General features: G+C 39.3%; 1 protein-coding gene across 2 annotated transcripts in view; it reads left to right on the top strand.

Annotated features, from left to right (window-relative positions):
* Positions 1 to 24,523, top strand: part of stxbp2 (syntaxin binding protein 2) — a 70,557-nt gene that overhangs the window by 22,534 nt on the left and 23,500 nt on the right. For both annotated transcript variants that reach the window (XM_043694850.2, XM_043694848.2), the window contains exons 3-8: positions 4,750 to 4,831; positions 7,396 to 7,472; positions 9,560 to 9,638; positions 11,096 to 11,199; positions 11,895 to 12,043; positions 16,109 to 16,193. In XM_043694850.2, coding sequence (XP_043550785.1) covers positions 4,750 to 4,831; positions 7,396 to 7,472; positions 9,560 to 9,638; positions 11,096 to 11,199; positions 11,895 to 12,043; positions 16,109 to 16,193 — 576 coding nt within the window. The remainder of the gene's footprint in view (positions 1 to 4,749; positions 4,832 to 7,395; positions 7,473 to 9,559; positions 9,639 to 11,095; positions 11,200 to 11,894; positions 12,044 to 16,108; positions 16,194 to 24,523) is intronic.

Here is a 24,523-nt window from a genome sequence, read left to right on the forward strand (position 1 = left end):
TAATCTCCAATCAGAGTTGATCTTGGAAGGAAGTGCCTTGCAAATCTGACAGTGCAATAAGTTAAATACAATCTCTGTATCCTTAGCTTGAATGCTAGGTGGCACAGGGTGATAAATCTTTGGCAGTAATTAATAGCTTGGCAGAGTGTTGTCAGTGTTTGCTTAAATCAGATATGGTATTTACACTTTTCAAAAGCTCATTGTTATACGATGCATGAAATGCTGATACCTGAACCATAAATTCCTCAAAGCTTATATAAATTATTGCTTAGAGTAAGTGTACCATATCTTCGAAATGGAACAGGGTAGAAGTAAGTCATTCTCAATCCCAAGGGACTGCCTAAGAAGAGGAGGACCAGTTAAGAATCCCAGAAATTCCAAGACTTATAGGAGGGCAAAATAGAGTAGATAAAATTCAGAACAGATAAGTGGAAGGTATTAGCATTGAAAAAGAATGAAAAATGTGCATTCAGCTCACCTGCTTAGTTCTGCAAATGGAAAATGTACTTCAGTTTCCCAATCAATTCAGGTAATACTCGTAAGGCAGGTGGGTCTGCTGTGTGCTCGGAGCACTAAAACTTGGTTAATAAACTTCATCCACAAGGGAAAAGAATGTCAGCTCCAGTCATACTGACTGGCTTGGATCCAGATTGAGAGACACAGATCTCTGTTTAAAGCACAGTTGCTGAAAGTTTGTAATGTTGTGATTGGTGTGATCCAAAAGAAGCCTCTTCTGAGGATATGGTGCATCTAATGCTCCATACCTCCCTCTCCTCTTCCCAGTCCAACAGTAGTGCTAGCAGGCTAAGAAATGAGTGGACATGGAAACCTCAGACTATCAATCTCGTGAGTTAAATGAGAGATTAATTCAGTGCCAATAGAAAAGTAAACTTTATTGAATGTTTTAAGTTTTTGAAATGCAGGACAAGCTGGCAATGAACAAGTATTATCTTAAAGCAGTTTGAGGTGACTAACTTCTGTGTGGGATAAAAAGCAGGAAATGTAATGAAAACTATGGGAGAAATAAAACAGACCAAATGATATCCCTCATTCTCATTGATATTGGTACATAGACAAAATTGTAAATGCTGGTCTCTTTATTCTGTAACTATGAAGTCTAATTTGTATTCTGGGATACTTTTATTCCTCTGCCCCACCAAATAAGTACCTCCCTATTCTTCGCAAAATGTACTACCTCGCTTTTTCATGCATCTGTGCTGAACTTCATTTACCAATTAATAGCCTGTTCTACAAATTTACTTATCCCCTGTAATGTGTTGCAGTGCTCCTCAGAATTGACTGCTCACCCTTCATCTGCAAACTGGTGTTATTTGGTATCAAAGATTTATCAATTATCAATAACAATTTGAACTTTGTGCATTTAGGAAATATAAATTGTGAACAGTTGTGATCTCAATACAAATTCTTGTGGAATATCACTTCCCACCTCCTGAAATTCTGAATATCCATCCTATGTTCCTATTCTTTGCTTGGGATTTCCAGTGGCTTCAAGATTCCTGATTGGATTAAGTCAAAAAATGTGCATTCAGTATATGGGGCACATTACTGAAGGTCTTTTGAAAATTGAAACAAATGGCATACACAACACTTCCATTATCTATTCTCTGCTATCTTTTCCAAAAGTTTGATATATTAGATCAAGAAGGATTTTCATTTTTGAAATCCATATTTGACTATTCATTGTTACATTTTTAATTTCAGGTGTTCTTCCATTTTCTCCTTTAGTAAGGGTTCCATTTTGTTTTTTTCTTCCACTAATGTTAAACTGGTTGGGTCTTTAATTCATTCCCTAGATATATATTGTCACCTTTTCATACATAATGAAATTACATTAGTTTCTACTAAATCACTGGCATCTTTTTCTGATGAATTATCAAATACTAGTAATATTGCCTCAAATTTCTCTTCCCTAGATAATAAAGTGTAATTTATAATAGAATTTTCCATAAAGTTTGAAAATGATGTAATTCAATTTGAAACTAGGGTCTTAAATCTAAACAAGGCAATGAAGGTATAAGGGGCCCATTGGCTGTTATGGATTGGTGAAAGATATGAAAGTAGATGTGCAGTGTATAAAATTTACAGATTAAATACATTTTTTTATAAAACATGTGCATTACTTTTAAGGCACAAAAATCTAATCAGAAAAGTGAGTTAACCATAGTTGACAAAGGAAGCTAAAGATTGATTGATTGTATTAGATAAAAGGAGGTGACTTAAGGTTTCCAGAGATCTAGTAAGCCTGAAGATCAGGAGCATCTTAGAACTTGGTAAAAGAGAACTAAGAAACTGATAATGGAGGTTTAAATATAAATGAGCAAGAAGCATGAAAATGGATTGTAAAGATGCTCCTAAGTATGTAAAGAGGAAAACTATGAGCAAGTACAATATTAGTCAATTATAGGCAGAGTTGAAATATTGTGGGAAGTAATAGAGAAGCTAAATAATCACTTTGTCTGTTTTCACCAAGAAAGAGACCAGAAACCTTTCAGAAATAATAAAGATCCAAGAGCCTGGTGTGAATGAGGAACTGAAATAAGTTAGTATTTAGTGTCAAACAGAATAGTAGTACTAGAGAAATTTAAAGGACTGTAAGTTGAGACATTTCCCGATCTGAGTTAGAGTCAGACCCTTTGGTTCAACTCGCCTGCCAACTAGACATCCCAATATGACCTAGTCCCATTTCCCAGCATTTAGCCCATTTCCCTCTTAAGCAATTCCTATTCATGTACCTATCCAGATGCCTTTCAAATCTTTTTTAATCAAACCTTCCTCCACTACTTCCTCTAACTGCTTGTTCCATACTTGCATCACCTTCTGTGTGAAAAAGTTACCCCTCGGGTCCTTTTTAAATCTTTCCCCTCACCTTAAACCTACATCCTCTATTTTTGGACTTCCTCACCCTAGGAAAAAGACCTTGGCTATTCACCCTATCCACGCTCCTCATGATTTTATAAATCTCTATAAGGTTGCCCCTCGACCTCCAATCCTCCAGAGAAAATAGCCCTAACCTATTCCGCCTTTCCCTTAAAGCTCAAACCCTCTAGTCTCGGCAACATGATTTAGATCCCAGAGTATTGAAAGAAGTGAAAGAAGGTGGATGCATTGGTGATCATCTTTCAAAATTCTACAGATTGTGAAATTGTGCTTGCAGACTGAAGGATTGTAAATGAAACCTCCCTATTTAAGAAAGGAGAGGCCTAAAACAGGAAATTAAAGATCTGTTAGCCTGACATCGATCATAATACAAATATGATCTACTATAAAGGATGTGATAACTGGACGGTCAACATAGATTTATGAAAGGCAAATCACATCTGTTCCAAGTATTTTGAGAATGTTACCAGTGAAAGAGGTAAGGCAGACCCGTTGGATATGGTGGATTTTCAGAAAGCTTTTGATAAAGTCCAATATAAGTTAGTAAACAAAATTAGAGTGCATGGATTAGGGGCTAATATACTGACATGAATTGAGGATTGGTTATCTGATTGAAATGCAGATTATCAGGCTGTGATTAGTCTGGTACCACAAGGATCAGTTCTTCGGGCTGCAGTTCACAGTCTGTACCAATTATTTGGATGTGGGGACCAAACATACTACTAGTTATCCGCAAACACAGAATTATGAGTTGAGGATGCAAAGAGGCTGCAAGGGCATTTAGACAAATTGAGTGGACAAGAGTATAGCAGATAAAATGTGAGTGAGTGAGAGGTTTTCCACATTGATTGGAGGAATGGGCATGCAAAGCATTTCATTACTGGTGAGAGATTTGGGAAGCGTGAGTGTCTGAAGGAACTGGTGTATTCTTAATCAAAAGTCTCTGAAATTTAGCCTGTAGGTGCAGCAAACACTTAAGAAGGAAAGAAGATGGTATATTTTCTTCTTATCCTCCTAGGATAAGAGTATAAAAATAATGGTGTTGTTTCAATTGTCTTGAATCTTAGTGAGAGCACACCTCAATTATTGTGCATTAAGGTTCCCTTGCCCATGGCAAGGTATATTTTCCATAAAAGAATGCAATGGAAGTTCCTCATCTAATTCCTGCACTGGTAGGGCTGTCACTTTTAGGGAAGATTGAGGAGCCTGGGCCTCTTAACAGTTTAGGCCAACGAGAAGTGAGCTAATTGAAATACGCAGAATGCTTAGAGGGCTAGACGAGGTAAAAAGGATCTTGGGTGGGTGTCCAGAACCAGGGCTAACCATCGAAGATAAGGTACAGCTATTTAGCAATGAGATGAGTAAATTCTTTACTAAGAAGGTAGAATTTTAAAAAGCCTTGCCATGGAGGACCACTGAACCACAGCCATTGTGTTCAAGATAGATTGATTTTTGGATATTAACGATATTGTGGCATAACATGGGTAACAGCAGAAAGGTGGATAATCAGCCTTAATCCAGAGCAGGTTCAAGGGGCTGAATAGCCTACTCATGCTCTTATGTTTCTACGAAAATGTAGGAAATTCTCCATTGCAGCATGACGAGACCATTTCAATTATCAGTCACTTAATGAACAGCTTCCCAATATACATTTTATCTTTTTGATCATTTGTACCCATTGCCCTGCAGTTAAATTTAAATTACGTTCTTAAAACCCAATTTTAGCCTTACCTAACCATTGCTTTTTTAATATATTGTCACAATGTCATGCTGTCAGTCTTGATTAAATGCCTCTCCCAAATAATAATCAAAGGAGTCAGTTAAATATAACTTTCTCTAAACCTTTCCTAGGTTCTGCTTGTGGATCACCTAAGTATGAAGATCTTGTCTTCCTGTTGTAAAATGTCTGACATAATGGCAGAAGGCATAACCAGTGAGTAAAGTCACATTTAAATGTAACCATTTGTTTGAATCCCAGTTGAGGAAGGCATGGAGTTGGCTTGCATGGTGGGGGAAGAGTTCTGCATGAGGGTGTAAAGACAAGCCAGGGTAACTTGTGCATTTGGTATATATCGTTTTACATTGCAAAGTGATCATTGTTTAATTATTGCACAAAGAAACCTGCCTGGATGGATCTGCCAAGGATTAATTTTATTGCACAGAGGCACAGTCCAAAGTTTCATTAACCACCTGACCTCTGCATGTTATAAAGCACAGTATTGTATTTGCATCAGTGTAACAGGTAATATATATCATTGTATAAGGAACTCACAGGCGGCTGCATACCATTTTTAACATTTAGTAAAGATATTTGTTTTCTTTAAAAATGGGAATCAGTCTAGTTTATTGCGAAGTCTGTAACTCTGAGAGGAAGGAGACTCTTGATAGACAAGGACACTAGATTCCAATTTAGTGAGTTATCAAATTCAATACTATTCAATACAATCAACATCAATTTTTATGCTCTCTTTGTCGCTCTTTTTCTCTTCCCCACCCCCCCCCCCATTTCCTAATTTCCCATCATTTAAAGAGTATCCTCTACTTCTGTTCCTTTGAACCAAGGCAGATTACCTCACTTATTTGCCACATTTTATCTCTGCCATGTTCTTGCCCATTCCACCTATTGAAACCCCCACTAAGCTTACAGCTTACATTTCCACCCATTTTTGTCATTTGCAAATTTTGGATTCTGAGTGTAAGTTTGCTTGCTGATCTAGAAGGTTCATTTTCAGACATTTGTTACGATACGAGGTAACATCAGTGAGCCTCTGGTGAAGCACTGGTGTTAGTGACCTGCTTTCCATTTGTGTTAAGGTTTCCTTGGGTTGGTGATGTCAGTTCCTGTCATTTTCTGATTCCAAACAATTGATTACAGATTGCTGACTGCTCGGGCCCAAACTTGAGATATACTACCAAACCATTTATTACTTCTGTTTTCTTTTTGTTAACCAAACCTCAGTCCACGCTGTCTGTTTCTGTGTGCTGTCCCTCATTCATTCTCTCTCTCTTCCGCCACCCCCCCCTCCAAAAAAGTATCCTTGTACTCTAATTTTGTTTGTTAATCTCTGGCACCATCCCAAACACTTTCTGAAAGTCCAAGTACAATGCATCCACTATTTACTTTGCTGGTAATGTATTATGGACCAGGCCTGGCCCCCCTCAAAACATTTCAAGAAAGTGGTCTAGATCCTAATTTTGCTAGTTGTTTTAAGCAGGTATAATGTAGCTATTCCAGGAGTGATGCAGCTAGTCAACCCACTTAGTTTTAAACAAAACAGAATTTATCTACAAGATTACCAAATGAAACCCAAACAAAAGAGAACAGAGTCCAAAATAACTTAATTTCTCCAAAACTCCCAACAGGTTATCCCAACTGTTCCATTACTTGCAACAATCCCCATAAACACGCCTTGGCACAAAAGGTAAAATCAAGCAGGGTCATACAGGGGAGATCTGCAAGAGAGAGAGTATCAGCATGGACCTGCTTCTCTGGGTCCAGTAGCTTCTACAACATTACTGTGCTAATAACCAGTCAAACCAGAATAAACCTGAGCTGGGAACACTTCCCTTGTACAAGTGTTTTTGTTTTAAAAACTTGAAAACCCTTTGCTTGAGGAAGAATCTGTTAGCTATAATCGAACTGGAGCTAAAACCCATCCAAACCCCAGACTTGTCGGAGTCTTTGTCTTTTACAACCTCTCTTGGGGCGGGGGGAAAGAAAACGAAAGACAGTACAGTGGTCCACAGTGGCTTGACAGCACCAGAGTCCCAGGTTCAATTCCAGCCTCTGGCGATTGTCTGTGTGGAGTTTGCACATTCTCCCCATGTCTGCGTGGGTTTCCTCCAGGTGCTGCGGTTTCCTCCCACAGTCCAAAGATGTGCAGGTTAAGTGAATTGGCCATGCCAAATTGCCCATAGTGCTAGGTGCATTAGTCAGAGGGAAATGGATCTGGGTGGGTTAGTCAGAGGGTCGGTGTGGACTGGTTGGACCGAAGGGCCTGTTTGTGCACTGTAGGGAATCTAATCTAGTTATAACCTTGTTAAAGGAGCAGCATTGTCACACATCCAGAAAAACTGCCAACAGGTTTGTCAAACATGATTTCCCTTTCATAAATCCATATTGACTCAGATTATTTTCCAAGTGTCCCATTATCTCATTCTCTATAATAGGTTCTAGGATTTTCCCTATTACTTGACATTAGTCTAACAGGTCTGTCATTGTTTTTTCTCTCCCCTTGTCTGCATTATTTTTGAAACACAGGTGACTGTTAGAAAATTAGTGTGCAGAAGAAAAGGGTTAGGATTAGGTGCTTCTGCAGAAATACTTGTTTTATGATTTCAAATATTGCATCCCTATTGAAGCTGAGATTTTTTTTCCCTCCTTGCCTGAAGCCTAGGTTATGCAGGGTGTTCACAACTTTTGCGTAACAGATACAGTATTAATTCTCATATAATGATACTTGAAACTCTGTTGCGACATGGTCTCTCTTGTTCCAGTTGTCGAAGATATCAACAAGCGGCGGGAGCCAATTCCCAGTTTGGAAGCCATCTACTTGATTACACCATCAGAAAAGGCATGTACTGAATACAAGCTGCAAGTATAAACACTTGTTCAGGTTACTGTCCAGACTCTGTATGGTTGTGTATTTGTTAAAAAGTCAGTCGTCTTCATTTGACAATGGGTGTGGCACCAGACTATTATGGTGCATGCCTTCTATGTTGTTGAAGAATGCATCTCCACCCCAACTGAAAAAAAAACCATACCAGTCTCCTAGTAACCGGATTGAGGGCATCTAATGCTCGTTTTAACTTGCTCTGCAACTATACAAATCCAAAAAGTACTTTTGTATTAACTTCTACTGATTTGGAACCTACCCCAGCTATGCTGTGGAGAGAAAACTATATTATCACCAGTAAGTTTACATCAGCTTTCTGTGTAAGAGTACAAAGAGAAGTAAATGGCACTGCCATTGTAGGAAAACAATGGATGAAGGATTATTTTTGTTTCTGTCTAACTACATGACAGATCTAAGGGATGTCGCTATTCTGTTTTGTCTGGGTTGGATTTAGCACAGATACCAGCAGAAAAGAATAGTAATTCAAATATCCAGGGCAAGCTGATCTTTTCTGAAATTCTTTTTAAACACTTAGCGTTGAACAGCAAATTCTGGCAGTTGCAAACAAATGGCAGCAAATTGTAGAGTTTACGTGATCTTCAAACCTAGTCTCAAACCATCAATTTTAGTTTAGTCATTTAAAAATCTGAGTCCCCTTACAGTGTGTGTTCCTGTTTTATAAATGATGTATCACCATGCGAACCACTTTAATTACATGTATATCCAAAGAAAGACTCTTGGGCTCCAGTTAGTGATTAGGCATATAATTGAACTGGTGATCCCAGGATCAGAAATGTGACACCCTACAAGAAAGACAGACCCCACATGGTGGAATTTGCCCCTATATCTCATCTGTCTCTGGTTGTCTGCATCCTTTTTTTTGTTTTGTTCCCCTTCCCTTTTATATTTTTGATGCAAGTTTTGATCTGACGGTGCTTCCATGAAATACCTTGGGGTGTTTTTCTATTACCAGCAGTGATTGATATATTTATCTACTGTAGCAGTAAATCTGTTTTTAATGGTTTTGGAAAGATCAATTAAAGTGGGTGTGTTCTTTAGCAAATATAACAGAACGTGCTCTTGGAGCACTGCTGCTTTGGACCTGCATGGCAGGAGCCAGTTTCCTTATGGACCTTTAGTGCAATATTAAAATTAGTTTTAAAGTGTTTGTCATGTGCACTACTTTGTGACATTTGTAGGGCGTTGTGTATTTCTCAGGAAAACAATGGTCAAATATCTGATTATGAAGGTAAAATGGGTTGGCATAAGTCCTGTTGAGCAGTTAATCTGAAGGTGGCATTTATGATCCACGATTCTGATATTTTCTTTCTCTTGCCTCTGTTTTACCCCAGCTGAACTTTATTTCAATCCTGTTTAGCGGATAGTTGATCTTGCACTACAGATAAGAGCAAACAGCAAATATTGGCAATCTGAAATAAAAGGCAGTACTATTGCAAATACATTGTAGGTCAATCTGCGTTTTGTTCGGGGGAACACTAGTTTAATGTTTTGGATTCTGGACAGAAAGATAATTGAAATTCAGACAAGTTCTGGAAATGAGAAAGATCTATGAGAAGGGAATGGATTATAACATTTCAGTCATTCAGAAGAGTTCCAAAATGTTACAACTGAATAAACATGTTGAATTTTGTCAGTGTTATGGTTGCCACTTTGGCCCCCAACCTACCATATTACTGAATTTAATAAATTTAATTTCATAACTTTGTGGGATTTGAGCTGTTAACAATTGCATTACTCAATTAGTGCAATAACCATTAAACTATAGTGTCCTACTGTTCAAATTTGATATGAAGTAATGAAAACAAAAAAAGTTGGGACTCCCATCAGGCAGCATCTATAGAGAGAGAGAGCATGCACAAGCTAACATTTCAAGTCCAGATGACTCTTCATTAGACCATCAAGGTGTATGGGGTAGTTGTTCATCATATACATTGGAGAAGTAAATTACATGGTGAGCAAAATATGTATATATGTTTCTGGTTTATTTTAATCCTGGGTGCGACTCTTCATCTTTTTCTTTCCAGTCTGTTCGAGCCCTGATTAATGACTTCAAAGACACTCCAACATTTATGTATAAAGCAGCCCATGTGTTCTTCATTGACAGTAAGTGTTCAATATTTCCAGTTTCCCCAATTCTAATCTGAGCAGATAACAACCTTGAAGTTATTGCTATTCCAAATGTTGCTTTTTCTTTCACATGCATGTTTTGGACCCTTTCTGGAAGAGCAAAGATATGTATGTTTTCCATAGTTCTGCATGAAAATCCAAGAGCATATGATATGGTTCAATTTATACTATAGGATTACTGGAACACTCACTACAGGTAGTAGTATAAGGGATATGGACAGGAATTTGGGAAGGATCTGGTTCATGGTAAATAGGATTGGAGCAGGTGTTCCATTTTGAAGTGCTGCTACCTGTCAAGAAGGGGTTCAGCTGACTTCTCATGATGTAAAATATATTGTACTGGTTATAATTAAGATATGACCAACTGAATGCACAGAATTCAATGTAATGCTGGTTTGACCATTTTCTGTCTTCTAATTGTTGTGATTCTGTTCGCTGAGCTGGGAATTTGTGTTGCAGACGTTTCATCCCCTGTCCAGGTGACATCCTCAGTGCTTGGGAGCCTCCTGGACCCAATGTACCGGCCACTGCAGCGAACAGCTGGAACTGACAACCGGAAGCGGCAGATACAAATCACTATAAATGCCGGAGGAAACATCACAGAAGCGCTTCACAGGAGGCTCCCAAGCACTGAGGATGTCACTTAGACAGGGGACGAAACGTCTGCAACACACATTCCCAGCTCAGCGAACAGAACCACAACAACCAGTACCCGAGCTACAAATCTTCTCCCAAACTCTGTCTTCTAATACTAATTTGGGCCAGTTTACTTCTCTCTAGGGGTTCATCCAGGTGCAAAGTCCTCCAGTTAGATTAACTTGTATTACACTTAGGCATTTTGTGTAAATTACATGTTATCCTTTTTTAAATTTTTGCCCCACCCCATGCCTTCCCTTCTGCAAGGCAGAAAGTGTTGCCTTCGTCTTCTATGAATTGTATGCCAGTAGATTGGGAATTGAGAGGAGCGGGTAGAACTAATGTAATAATACACTGTCATGCCACATAGTGCCCCTACATGACCGCTTTCTCCACAGATTTTTCATGAGGAAAATGTCTATCAATAATCACTCAAACATTTTCTTAACTCCAACCTAAAAATTGAATTGATACTGCTCTAGAACTAGACCTCTAGTAAACCTCTGAATTGCATGTACCCCAGGGGGATGGGTACGCTGTCAGATGGAAGGAATGGAGGAGAGAAACTTAAAACTGGATTTATTTCAAAGCATTACAAAGAATAAAACCTTATGTCACAAATATCGCAGTTTACAAGTTTTTATTTATTTAATGGTTTGGTAGAAGTTATGCCATCTGTATGAACTCACTGTAACTGGCCTTGATCCATCCTTGTAAGTCACAATGGCTAACTAAAAATTTGTGCTGGGCATTGATCAATCTGGTTTGGTTTCAGTCCAAATTTTTGCTCTCCGCAGCCTGTCCAGAGTCGCTGTTTACCGAGCTTGGAAGATCACGATGCACAAAAATAGTAAAAACCCTGAAAGAAATTCATGCATCTTTCCTTCCTCTCGAATCCCAAGTGAGTAATTGCTGGACAGCTGTTTTAATAATGCATCGTTTTAACCATGGACAGCACATCTGATGCTGCAGTAGACCTGCATGAGTGGCAGTTGCATTGTGCCACACTAATGATGCAAATATATTTTCATTTCAAGTCAATCTGACATGCCTTTAATTTCTTTTGCACTAAAGTTTAAAAAGTCAAAATTGTGTTAAATAAAAGGAATTCTCAGTTTTGAGAGAATTTGATTTAATATGTCTTGACTTTTTAATTTTTATATGTACTTTTCTCCAAAACACAGCATTTTTCAAATATCTGTAAAATAAATCTTGCTCTTTAAACCAGAGGGCACTCCATTGTCTCAGCATTGAATAATTAATATGTTTGTGGCAGTTCCATAGATGTAGCTGCCTTTGAGGGCAAGTCACTTTAATAAAGTTACTAATGTGCGCCATTTGGCATGATAAATCTCATGACTTGAACAGCTTTATTACTGTAATAATCTTGCATTATTAAAGTAAACCCTGAGAATATTAACTGTTATGCATAAACAATTCACTGATTTGAATTTAAAGCAGGCTTTATCTTGCTTTCTGTCAAAAGTACATAGTAATCGTTCATATTTTCCTTGAATAACATAGTGTAGCTGCCTATGGTTTAGTGTGCTTATTTTTAATGCTGGCATTCCAGTGACTCTGTGTGATCTCCATAAGGTGTTCTCGCTGGATTCCCTGGATTCCTTCCATCACTTCTTCAGCTCTCACACTGCAAATGGTAATAGTACCCTGTTGGAGGATCTGGCTGAGCAGATTGCAACATTATGTGAAACATTGAAGGAATACCCAGCTGTGAGATATAGAAAGTAAGTCTGTTTGCAAGCCTCGTTGACATCAATGTTTCCCCTTCCCAGTATGTGATGGACCTAGGGCTAGAACTCTTTCCTCCCTCCAGTCCTCAAGACAGGTGGTGATAAGGCTAGGTCAGTTGAAAACATCTGAACTGAGCTTTTGAGGAGCTTTGTTTGAAGAATTATGGAACAGAGTCAGGTGGATGAAATTGGTCATGCTGTAATTGAATGGTTGTAATTTCCTTAATATCTTGCCCTTCAAATTCCATAAATTACGATTTTTCTTAAGTTCTTCACCTTCAGTTCAACTATTTCAACCACCTATAGAATTCAGAATTTGAAGTAGCTACGAATGAAGATCTCAATGATGGACATATGGAGCTAGATACATACTAACCTACAAGAAATTGAGTTTAACATCATTTCCTTCCTGCTTTGGATGAAGCTGACAAAATCTGTTTCAATTCAGGCCAGTAAAGCATGTGAAGTTACACTGTTCAAATTCAATCCCTGTTGGCACGTACTGGCTTCTCCTCCAATTATCTATTGTACTTAAATGTTTAAGCCTTAAATCCTTTGATAGCCTTGTCCCTTCTTATCTATAATCTTCTAGTTCTCACTCCTTTCCCCACAATTGGTGGTAATGTCTCCAGCTCCTGAAATTCCCTCTTCCACTCCACTAACCTCCTTTTTAGAAAGCATTTTTTAAAAAGTCCAGAACTTTGATCAAGATTTTGGTCATCCAGTCTAAGTTTTCCTTGTTTAATTGAAGCATTTCCTTCATGCTTCAGTGAAGCGCACCATTTTTTTAAAAAAGATTTCTTTTTAGGTTATTGCTGCAATGTATTTGTAAAAGTAGTTTTGCAATCTTTTTCTCCTTTCAAGCTTTCATATTTTAAAATACAGTGTGAAATAGAAATGCAATAAAATTCAGGTTTTTTTAAACATACTTTTTTGAAAACAAACCCTTAATTTTCAATCTGCTATTTGAGGGAGGCTGTGGGTGAGATCATGCATATCCACAGAAACGTGGAATAATCGAGCAGAGGATGAGATTATTCACTAGTGAAGGTTGTCTCAAAGGTATGTTGCTAATTGAGTTTAAACATTTGCTAACAAGCTTCCTGTGGCTGCAAGCTCACAACTCAATATCTTGCCATACAAGTTAGTAATATATCGTGGTCAGGGAGGTGACCTGTGTCGGAGATTGAAAGCATATACTGATGCAGTTGTTGAAGTGAGATGCGCTGTCAAGTTTGGAAGGGGGAGAAAAGCTGACCCTTGATCTGTTTAGATGTGTGTGTTTGCTGAGGAGCAAATGAGAATTTGTTTACTGGAATGGTATTGGTTTGGAGTACACAAGAAATTGGAGCATTTACCTCCCATTTGATTTCTCTCAAAGTAATGTTGACACTTAACAATTTGTGTCAAAAGCACTGTAGACTTTTCAATTCCATTCTTGGTCTTTGGATGACTGAGTGAAGTGTTTTGGATTAATTCAGCCCTTTATCTGCATTGTATCTCTGAATGTGTCATAACATAGTGCCACTCTGCTCCTTTACCCTATAACTCTGGATATGGTTTCTATTTAAGGCAGGATCAAATGAGACATTCAAGATAAAATTACTTAAATAGAAGCAACATTCAGTTTTCCATAATAAAGGTCAAGCGGAGTATCATTTAACACTTCTTCTTCCAATTTCCCACCTCTGTATGCAAATCCCCTTTTTGGTTCTTAATCAGTACTCCTCCTCTCACCACCATTTACTATTGATGTGTTTATAGAAGATCTTTTCGATTTCCCTTTGTTCGTTGCTTGTCTTTTTCCCTCAGTTCTCTCCTTTGTTCTTATTTGCTTTTTCCCCTCCTTTCTGAACCTTCTCTATTTGATTTGGTTCTCACTGTAATTTCAATTTGAAACCAGTCATGGGGGCATTTTCTTTTTCTCAATTGTGATTTCCTTTTACATCAAGAGAGTGCAAGGTTTGTTTGCCCTTCCTTTCCCTTTTTGTGAGAATATATTGCAGCGGTGCCTGAACCATCTTTTTTTAATATAAAAACCTGTTGTTTAGCTACAGTTGTTCCTGCCAGCATTTTCTTCCAGACCATACAGTCCAGCTTTGTTCTCCAGTTGAATTTAGCTGTTCCTAGTTAATTATTCATTCCCTGGATTGTCATTTGTCCTTTTTCAGCCCATTACCCTAAACTTTATGATGTTAGTCCCATAGTCTTACCAGGCCATAGGGCTGCTCTCATTAGATAGAGACGCCTGATGGTGATTTAACCGGAAGGCCACCATACTTCAGGGAGGGGAGAGTTTGAGAAGGAGAATCCTTCACGGTAACTTCAACTAGTGGTGGAAATTGAACCCACTCTGTTAGCATCACACTGCTTTTCAAACTGGCCCCTAAACGCTCCTTCATTAATATTTGATCTTATGTACTTCAACCTGTTCTGTATACCCAGGTCCAACTGTGCTTCCATTCTGTACACGTAGATTGGACACAGACTATTGTAGAACACTTGCCCCTTGTTGCCCTTACACTACCTCTATGCCACATTGTGTTCAGGTAACTAAAGTTGCCCTTTACCAATGACTCTGATTTTTGCACCTATCTGTAAGTTCCTTGCCGATTTGTTTCTCTACATATTTGTCAATATTTGATTGTCTGTCAACTACACTGAGCAATGTAATTTCATCCCTTTTTGTTCCTTAGTCCTAGCCAAATCAACTCTGTTCTTTAACCTTCTGGGGTATCCTCTTTCTGCAGCATTACAATGCACTCCATAACCAATGCTGCCACCCCTCTAGTTTTACTTTCCTATCTCTTCTGCACATCTTGTAACCACAACAATTTAACACCCAGTCCTGCCCCCCTTGAGTCATGTCTGTTTATTATCACAACAACATAATTTCACTTAGCAATCTGCACCCTTAACTTGCCAATTTTACTGACGATACTGTGTGCATTCATAAACATGCAGTGTAACCCTGATTTTAGAATCAATTTCTTAGTTCATTTCTGTTCGTTATTCTGATGCTGTCTCTCTGTTTTGTTTGATACTTTGATACTCTCTGATTATACTTTCCTGATTTCCACATCCCAGCTAGTTTACAGGCCCCTCAACAGTACTGGTAAGCACCCTGCAAGAAACTCAGTTCCAGCTCTGTTCACATGCAACCCACTGGCTTGTACAGGAACCATCTCTCCCAGAGCCAGCCCCAGAAATATAAAACCCTCCTTCACCACTCTTCCAGCCATTCATTCGTCTATCTTTAATTTCTGTACTCCTTTGCATGTGACACTGGACGTAATCCAGAGATTGCTATTCTTGAAGTCCTGTTAATTTTCTACTAAGCTCCTAATTACTGACTCTGCGACCAGGTCCGCCTTCCTTTACCAATCTCACATTGACTCTTGTCTGGCTGTTCACCCTCCCTGACCACCACCACCCTCTTTTTCTCTTTCTCTGCCCCTCCCCTTTCCCCCCCCCCCCCCCCCCCCCCCCCCCAACCAAAAACTCTTGAACATCTTTGACTCTGACACCAAGGAAGTAACATATCATCCTGGAGACACATCTATGGTCACAGAATTAAATTAAGAATCACACAACACCAGGTTATACTCCACAGCCAGCAGATGAAGGAGCACCACTCCGAAAGCTAGTGCTTCCAAATAAACCTGTTAGACTATAACCTGGTGTTGTGAGGTTTCTAACTTTGCATACCCCAGTCCAACACTGGCACCTCCAAACCATGGTCACAAAAACATCTGTACCACCCAACCAATTAATCCCTGATCATAGCTGCTCTCCAACTCGTCATTCTTCATGAAAACTGGTTGGTGAGCAGTACACCAGGGGACTCCTGCATTCTGTTTGACTCTTCAACTGCTTGCACTCCCTATCTGCCTTCATGTCTCTACACCACCATTCTGAACGTGCTATTTACATTGTTTTCTGTATTGCAAACACAGTGACACCACTGCCTGAGCTTGCAAAACCCATAGCTCAAGCTTGTGCAGCCGTTAACTCTTATCATTTGGCATGCAAAATTTAAGTTTCTTCTTGTGTTTTTAGGGGCCCAGAAATCAATGCAACATTGGCAAATCTAATACATGACAAACTGAATGCATACAAGGCTGATAATCCCAGCATGGGGGAGGTGAGTAATATTATCACTAATTTGTTCAATTAATTATCTGTTAACTCATCTTAATTTATGCCTTTGTTTTGCTGAAAATATTTGTAAAGCCAACAACTTTGGGGAAGACGTACCTTTTGTGTTTTTTTTTGCTGAGAAGCAGCAGTGAGAATATTGGGTTTAAAGGAAAACGTGGGAATACAATACAATGCAATGCCTTGTACTTGAATAGCCCTTATACTGGAAAGTCCTTGTATAACGATATCAGACATCAGTTACTGGGGGGATATTGGACTTTGAAATGGGTCATACATCAAAATTTCACAGAAGATTTAATTTATTTTTCATTTTAAAGTATTAAAACATTTGCTTGTTGAAGCATTTCTCTGGTTGCGCAGGTGCCTCCTTGATACTGTTGAAGAATGGGGTGGGAAAGGAAGTGAAGATGCACTGAAGTGTCACAAGTTCAATAATAACTAACAGTGGCTTGCTGAGAAGGCTATCTGCAGTTTGCAGAAGCTGAACTAACAGTATACTGCCAATGCCCTGGGTTCTGAAAGCAATTATAATTTTTTTTTACTTTTAGCTTTGTTTCTAATATCAGTACTTCTGTTGCTGATCGAGATTCGGCATCTGCTCTGAGCCTGAGTTCTTCCATTAAATATTCCTGCAGCCTGCAATTTTTTTTTAACATAAACAGAATTTTACGATGACCTAATGTTGGAATTAGAGGAGAAAGTGAGGACTGCAGATGCTGGAGATCAGAGCTGAAAATGTGTTGCTGGAAAAGCGCAGCAGGTCAGCTCTTCCTCCAACTGTCGTGTTGCTATGGTCTGGCGATGGAGGAGTCCAAGGACCTGCATGTCCTTGGTGGAGTGGGAGGGGGAGTTGAAGAGTTGAACATGCTTGGAGGAAGAGCGCCTCCTCTTCCGCCTGGGAGCCCTCCAACCACAAGGGATGAACTCAGATTTCTCTAGTTTCCTCATTTCCCCTCCCCCCACCTTGTCTCAGTCAAATCCCTCGAACTCAGCACCGCCTTCCTAACCTGCAATCTTCTTCCTGACCTCTGCCCCCACCCCCACTCCAGACTATCACTCTCACCTTGACCTACTTCCACCTATTGCATTTCCCATGCCCCTCCCCCAAGTCCCTCCTCCCTACCTTTTATCTTAGCCTGCTGGACACACTTTCCTCATTCCTGAAGAAGGGCTCATGCCTGAAATGTCGATTCTCCTCCTTGAATGCTGCCTGACCTGCGCATTTTCAGCAGCTAATGTTGGAATTAGGAGCTAGTGAAGACTGCTGAAGTCAGAGTTGTTAAAGTGTGGCGATGGAAAAAGCACAGCAGGCCAGGCAGCATCTGAGGAGCAAGAGAGTCTACATTTCGAGCTTAACCCTTCAATCAGGACTTTATCGACTAATGTTGGAATTAACCACTTAGTAACTTTGCTGCATTAAAGATGTAAAATTTAACAATGCTAAGTTAGTACTGGCTAGGTTGTCTCTAATTTGTCACTGAGGACAGTTATTCCTATGAAATTTGACTTGCAGCCATTTTATGATGGGTTTAACTGAACATTTCTCAACTGTCAAATGCTTGGATAAAGAGGACAGGGTCGAATAAACATGGAAATGCTTTGTACCACAGCTGTGTCTTTATCTTTATCCTATCTTTACCTGTGCCCTTTAAAGTACTTATTTTCTGATATGTCCTGCCCAAGTCTCCTTCCCTTCAGATTTTCTCCTCATCCTACTTCACTTCTGTGTGGCCTATTGTTATGGACCAGACCAAACTCCCTCAAAATATTCAGGAGAGTGTCTAGACACTAACTTTTTCTTATTTTAAAGGTAAACGTAAGGTTTTGTGTTCCAGACGCAATTTGATTGGTCAAACTACCAGATTTAAAGCAAAACACTATGTGTTAAAATACAATGAAAGAAGGAATTTGAATAACTTAACTCTATTGGAAAATGTAAGAGAATAATAAATACAATAAATATTACTAATTAACTGCTCCAATTTAGTAAAATCCCATAAACGCACCCTTGGCAAAAGGCAAATTTGGAACACTGTCTCACATGCAACTCTAGTAGAAAGCAGAGAACCCCCAGCTTTTCGCTGTAACTGAAAGAGAGGAAAAGTAGCTTCCACTTCAAGACCTCAACAGCAACTGCTAAAAGCTAAACCTGGTTCTGTGGGACTTTGACTGTACCCATCCAGCTACTTCCACTGTTTCCGTTTGTTTTTTTTTTCCCAAATAAAACAGCAAGGCTTCACAAGATTTTTTTATCTTCTCTGATTGCTATGCTAATCTCTCTGTAAAGGAAACCAGTATGAAATACTTCTCTTAAATCCATAGCATTGTCACGCTATTGAGTAAAGGTGGAGAATGAAAACCAGTCAAGACTCTTGCTCATGACTTGCGTTTCAAAAATAGCTGTTTGAAACCTATGGATATTAGGTGCTGACAGGATTCTGATGTGATGGCCTCAATGTTTGAATAGTCTGTCCTTTTGTTTTCATTTATTTTTCTAATTAACCTGTTCAAATGTTATTGCACACCTCTGGAGCAGGTGGGACTTGAACCCAGGCCTTTTGGTCAAGGATTAGGGACACTAATTCTGCACCATAAGATGGTTCCTCTGTCTGTATTCTTATCTTGAATGACCTCTTTGCTGTCACCAGGGAAATCTTACCCAGCAAGAGTCAACACCCCCCAAGTAGATGAGAATAATTTTGTTTACTTCTCCCCCCTCAGAATTTGGATTTTACTACTTTCAAAATTTATTTGAGTTTTTTTTGTTCTCCGCTGTTACTGCAAAACCCTAATGTGATGAATAATTGGTCATTTTGACAATGGATCCGTTTGACTTGACACTCAGCTGCATGAATATTTTTAAGTGTTCTTAATTTTCACCTGATGAAAACAAAGAGCTTTGCACATGGTAAATAATAATCATTTTATTTTTTTTTAAAAACTGCCAGAAAGTTAACCTGAGAGCCAAGAGCAATTTGTAATTAATTACAGGTCTGTTTCAATTATGCAGATTTTGGCCATGGAGAGTTCTTGATCAATGATAGAGCATATTAATATCGAGCACTAATTATGGTCGAGTTCACTAGTCAGCAATGCCACCGATCAGTTGGAAATTTTTAAAAAGTAGACTTTTAACACTGTTTATAACATCAAGTATATTTAGATTAGATTTTAGATTAGATTCCCTACAGTGTGGAAGCAGGCCCTTTGGCTCATTAAGTCCACACCGACCCTCCGAAGAGTAATCCACCCAGACCCATTTCCCTCTGATGAATGCACCGAACACTATGGGCAATTTGGCATGGCTAATTCACCTGACCTGCACATCTTTGGAATGTGGGAGGAAACCCACGCAGACACTGGGAGAATGTGCAGACTTAACGAGTTTTGAGAAGATTTGTAGCTCAGGTTGAGCTCAGAATGTGCAAACTCCCACACAGTCGCCCAAGTCTGGAATCTAACCTGGGACCCTGGTGCTGTGAGGCTGCAGTACTAACCACTGAGCCACCATGCCAGTAAACTGGACCATAATTAGTGCTTGATATTAATATGCTCTATCATAAGAACTCTCCATGGCCAAATCTGCTTAATTATGTGTGAAAATGAGTGTTCTGCAAAGACTGTGAAGTGAGCTGGTCTCAATTTATTGGTTTGCATTGCAGTGTTTCTTTCTCCTTTTTTTTTTTAAAACTGTTTTCTTTTTCTCTTTTCCTTCTGTCCCTTGCTTCCCTGTCCATTTTTCAATTCTCCTGTTCTTCCAGAATGCGAACGATTACATTTCAGAAAAGGGTAAATAACCGTGCATTTATTTCTGTGCATGTTACTATGTGTCTCATTTTTTTTGTCGAACAGATCCACGGTCAGTTCTTCGGAATAGCTTTCTGCATATGTGGCATTGACCTGCACATTTTTGCAAAGTGTTCTGTCGTAAAACTGATAGATATGCACTGTACTTGATGGGCATTCTATGCAAAAAGTTGCAAAATGATGCCAACAGAAAGGACTTGAGTCATTTATTTAATTGTGCTGTGCTAATTTTAGAAATGTCCTGGAGGCTTGAGAAAAATTTATGAATCAAAGTAGTTGAAGTCACATGAATGAATAAATGATTGATTAGTAAAGATAATGTTAGAATCATAGAATTATACAGTATGGAACAGGAACTTTTGGCCCATCAAGTCAGCACAGACAAAATAAATTCCTCTAAATCTGACTTGGACCCAGTTTCCAGCACTTTGCCCATAGCCTTCAATATTATGACACTTCATGTGCTCATCCAAATACCTTTTTGTGAGGTATCCCACCTCAATTGCCCTCCTGTGTAGTACGTTCTAGATTCTCATCACCTCTGGATGAAACATATTTTCCTGAAATACCCTCTAGTTCTCTTGCCTTTCACCATAAAGTGATGTTCCTTTTTTATTAACCCTTCAAGCAGAGGGAGCATCTGCTTTCCCATCAGGGGACATTGATTGCAGTAATAAAATGTTCATTTTTGCAGTGTTTTTCACGTCTTGCCAATGTCCTAAAGAGCTTCAAGGCCAATGAATTACTTCTGAAGAAGGCATTCTGGACAGCATGGTCCCACTGGTTGTACTGAGATGAATGGTCAGCCAATCTGCATTACTGATGGATAAATATTGGCCAGGAGCTGCTTGTCCTTCATCAGATAGTGACTTCAGTTGTTCTAGTGGATGTGGCAGAGCTGAAAGAGGTTTTAGTTAAACATCTCATCTGAAAACCAAAACCTCAAGCAATGCAGAGCTCCCTCAGCTGTACACCAAACTGTTATCCTAGGTTATGTGCTCAAGTCTTGGACTGAAGATTCTGCATTGGAGACAGACCTCTGTGCTGCCAGTTAAATGAGGTTTAAAGGTATTAAAATCTTTCTGAAACATGCAAGGTTCAGAGATCAAAGCCACTGATAATAAGACTGGGCTCTATCAAAACTGCTGTCTGGGCCAGAACTCAGTCCTGCAACTCTGACCAAAACCAACTGTGGAGCACCCTCACAATGGTTGTAATTTCATCCATAACTCAGATGAGCAATAAATTGCCAGTTGGTGTTGATTTAATGTATGAAGTAAGTGGAGGAATTGATAAAGATGTAACTAGCTAATAAGTTGGATTAATTATTACTTGCTACCTCTGCTGACATTGTCATTTATCACAGACCCATGTGTCGTAATTAATCAAATATTGTGTTGATCAAGATTGGAGTTGCTTACCAATTGCAGAGTATCACATGGTGTAGAGCTGTTCGGTAGTTGAATAATTTTGTTATCCCAAAGTTTTCTTTGCCTTTTTGGTGCTGATTAATTTTATCAATCATATTGGTTAGGCCGCTTTTGGAATATTGCATGTAATTCTGGTCTCCTTCCGTCCAGAAGGATGTTGTGAAACTTGAAAGGGTTCAGAAAAGATTTACAAGGATGTTGCCATGGTTGGAGGATTTGAGCTATAGAGAGAGGCTGAACAGGCTGGGACTGTTTTCCCTGGAGCATCAGAGGCTGAGGGGTGACTATAGAGGTTTATAAAATCATGAGGGGCATGGATAGGATAAACGGATTTTTTTTTTCCTGGGATGGGGAAGTCCCGAACTAGAGGGCATAGGTTCAAGGTAAGAGGGGAGAGATACAAATGGGACCTAAGGGGCAACTTTTTCACACAGAGGATGGTGCATTTATGGAACGAGCTACCAGAGGAAGTGATAGAGGCTGGTACAATTGCAAAGTCTAAAGGCATCTGAATGGGTATATGAATAGGAAGGGTTTCGGGGGATATTGGCCAAGTGCTGGCAAATGGGACTAGATTGGGTTGGGATATCTGGTCGGCATGGACGAGTTGGACTGAAGAGTCTGTTTCCGTGCTGTACATCTCTATGAATGAATACAAACACAACAGGCCAACATTTTGGCTTTATGTTCATGACCTAAGTACTCATTTTTATCCTTCCCAGCTTCCTGATCCTCTAGTACATCCAGAAATTTGCAGACTGAAATTGACTGACTACAACTTACAAATTATATTAATGTTCTGAATTTGTTCTCGTTGAAAGCAGTTCCACAGTGAATGCACTCCGTGTATTTCCTTTCTTTATAGGGGAAGTTTTAGTTCCCTTCTGTGCCCTGCTGGCAATTTGTTGTTTAGACATTCTCCTATTAAAGCCTAAGTCTTGTTCACCTATGTTGGAATCTTTTATTCATTTTAGTTTCCTAAAGAATCACTTTATTTTTATGCTTTATCAGCAATAGATGACAAATCATATTATAGAAGACTTTTAGATATTGCATTATTTCTGTTTTGATTACTGTCTTGCTTGGGGTCTTAGCATCAGCCATCTAATTCCTCAAAAGGATATTGTGTGAGTCGATGTCTGGTACATGCTCGGACAGTCCTAGGTTATCATTGTGCCAGCATCATTTCCTCAAATGTCCTTTGTTTTTATCTTATCTTGCTATTAGTGTAGTTAGTCTGTTGTTTTTTCCTGTAGCACGGTATTCCACTTGTGGATAACTTATGGAAATCTCTTCCAGCTGAGACGGGCAATAAATGAGTGGCAGGAAGGCAGGTGTGCTGTCCAGTCCATAGAACGTGGATTACTTCAGACTTAATCAGAGTTTTTAAAAAATCATTGATATGGTTAGGCCACTGTTGGAATATTGCGTGCAATTCTGGTCTCCTTCCTATCGGAAAGATGTTGTGAAACTTGAAAGGGTTCAGAAAAGATTTACAAGGATGTTGCCAGGGTTGGAGGATTTGAGCTATAGGGAGAGGCTGAACAGGCTGGGGCAGTTTTCCTTGGACCGTCAGAGGCTGAGGGGTGACCTTATAGAGGCTTACAAAATTGAGGGGCATGAATAGGGTAAATAGGCAAAGTCTTTTCCCTGGGGTCAGAGACTCCCGGACTAGAGGGCATAGGTTTAGGGTGAGAGGGGGAAGATATAAAAGAGACCTGTGGGGCAACTTTTTCATGCAGAGGGTGGTGCTTGTATGGAATGAGCTGCCAGAGGAAGTGGTGGAGTCTGGTACAATTGCAACATTTGAGGCATATGAATAGGAAGGATTTGGAGGGATATGGGCCGGGTGCTGAAGGGTGGGACTAGATTGGGTTGGGATATCTGGTCGGCATGGATGGGTTGGACCGAAGGGTCTGTTTCCATGCTGTGCATCTGTATGACTGTTTTACTTTATATTGCAGTGATTAAAAATGGAGAAGTTACTGCACCTGAGCCGTAAAGTAACAGCAATACCTATAAATCAGGACGGTATATGACTTCAGAGGGGACTTGCAGGTGGTGATGTTCCTATGCATCTACCTCTGTCACTGTAGTTGTTAGTAGTCACAGGTTTGGTAAGTGCTGTTGAAGGAGACTAGTTGAATTACTGCAGTGCATATTGTAGATGGTACACAATGTGTACCATGATGAAGGGAATGAATGTTTAAGGAGGTGGATAGGTGCCAGTTGAGTACTTTGTCCTAAATGGTGTCAAGCTTCTTGAGTGGTGTTGGAGCTGTGCCAATCCAAGTAAATGGAGAGTATTCCACCACTTTGTTGTATTTTGCCTTTGCACCTTTAACAGTACCTCCAAATGTAACAATCATCCTGTGTAATTGATCTCTGCGGTCTATTTTCTGCAAATTTTAACTGGCAACTTTAACACGTTATTGCCTCTCTCCAGTTCTGATATTTCCCAATAGAATTCCTCACAGTTGGTATTTACATTCTCAAAGACATATGTGGAAGGAATGTTCATGAAACATTTTTGCATGCTGTTTTACATTTATTACCACACTACCACAGGATAAAGTGGGGAAATCCAAACTGTCATTGGATTTGTTTTATTTTCCCATACTTCCACTTTTTAAAGAAAAGTACTTTGAGATTTCATTAAAGCAGAATCCTGTTGGTTGAGGTCACTCTACAATTAATCCATTGAGAAACAGACCAAAGCTGTTATCTGAAACCTGAGTAAAGGTGAGTAAACTTGCCAAACACTAGGTAGAGATTTAGATATTCTCTGTACCAATGCAGAGTAACTCTCTGTGCAACAGCACCCTCCACCTGCAAGTTTTGAGCACTGCAACAGCAGGCTCTCCTCCCACCTGTGATGGTAGCATTTTAGCACAAATAACCCTCTGCTCTACTACTGATCTACAAAAAATAAAGTCTGGCTATTAGATATTTAATTGAAGCCCATCTTGACCAGTGCTTGTATCTGTTTATACAGTGTACAAGTCTCTGGAGACAGACTAATTGATTTTTATTTTCCTTGAATTGCTTTCCTCTTTAAACTACTCACACAGCATAG

This window comes from Chiloscyllium plagiosum, unplaced genomic scaffold (assembly GCF_037043375.1).
Source record: "Chiloscyllium plagiosum isolate Xiang-an unplaced genomic scaffold, Cpla_swu_hap1 HiC_scaffold_45, whole genome shotgun sequence".
NCBI lineage: Eukaryota > Metazoa > Chordata > Chondrichthyes > Orectolobiformes > Hemiscylliidae > Chiloscyllium > Chiloscyllium plagiosum.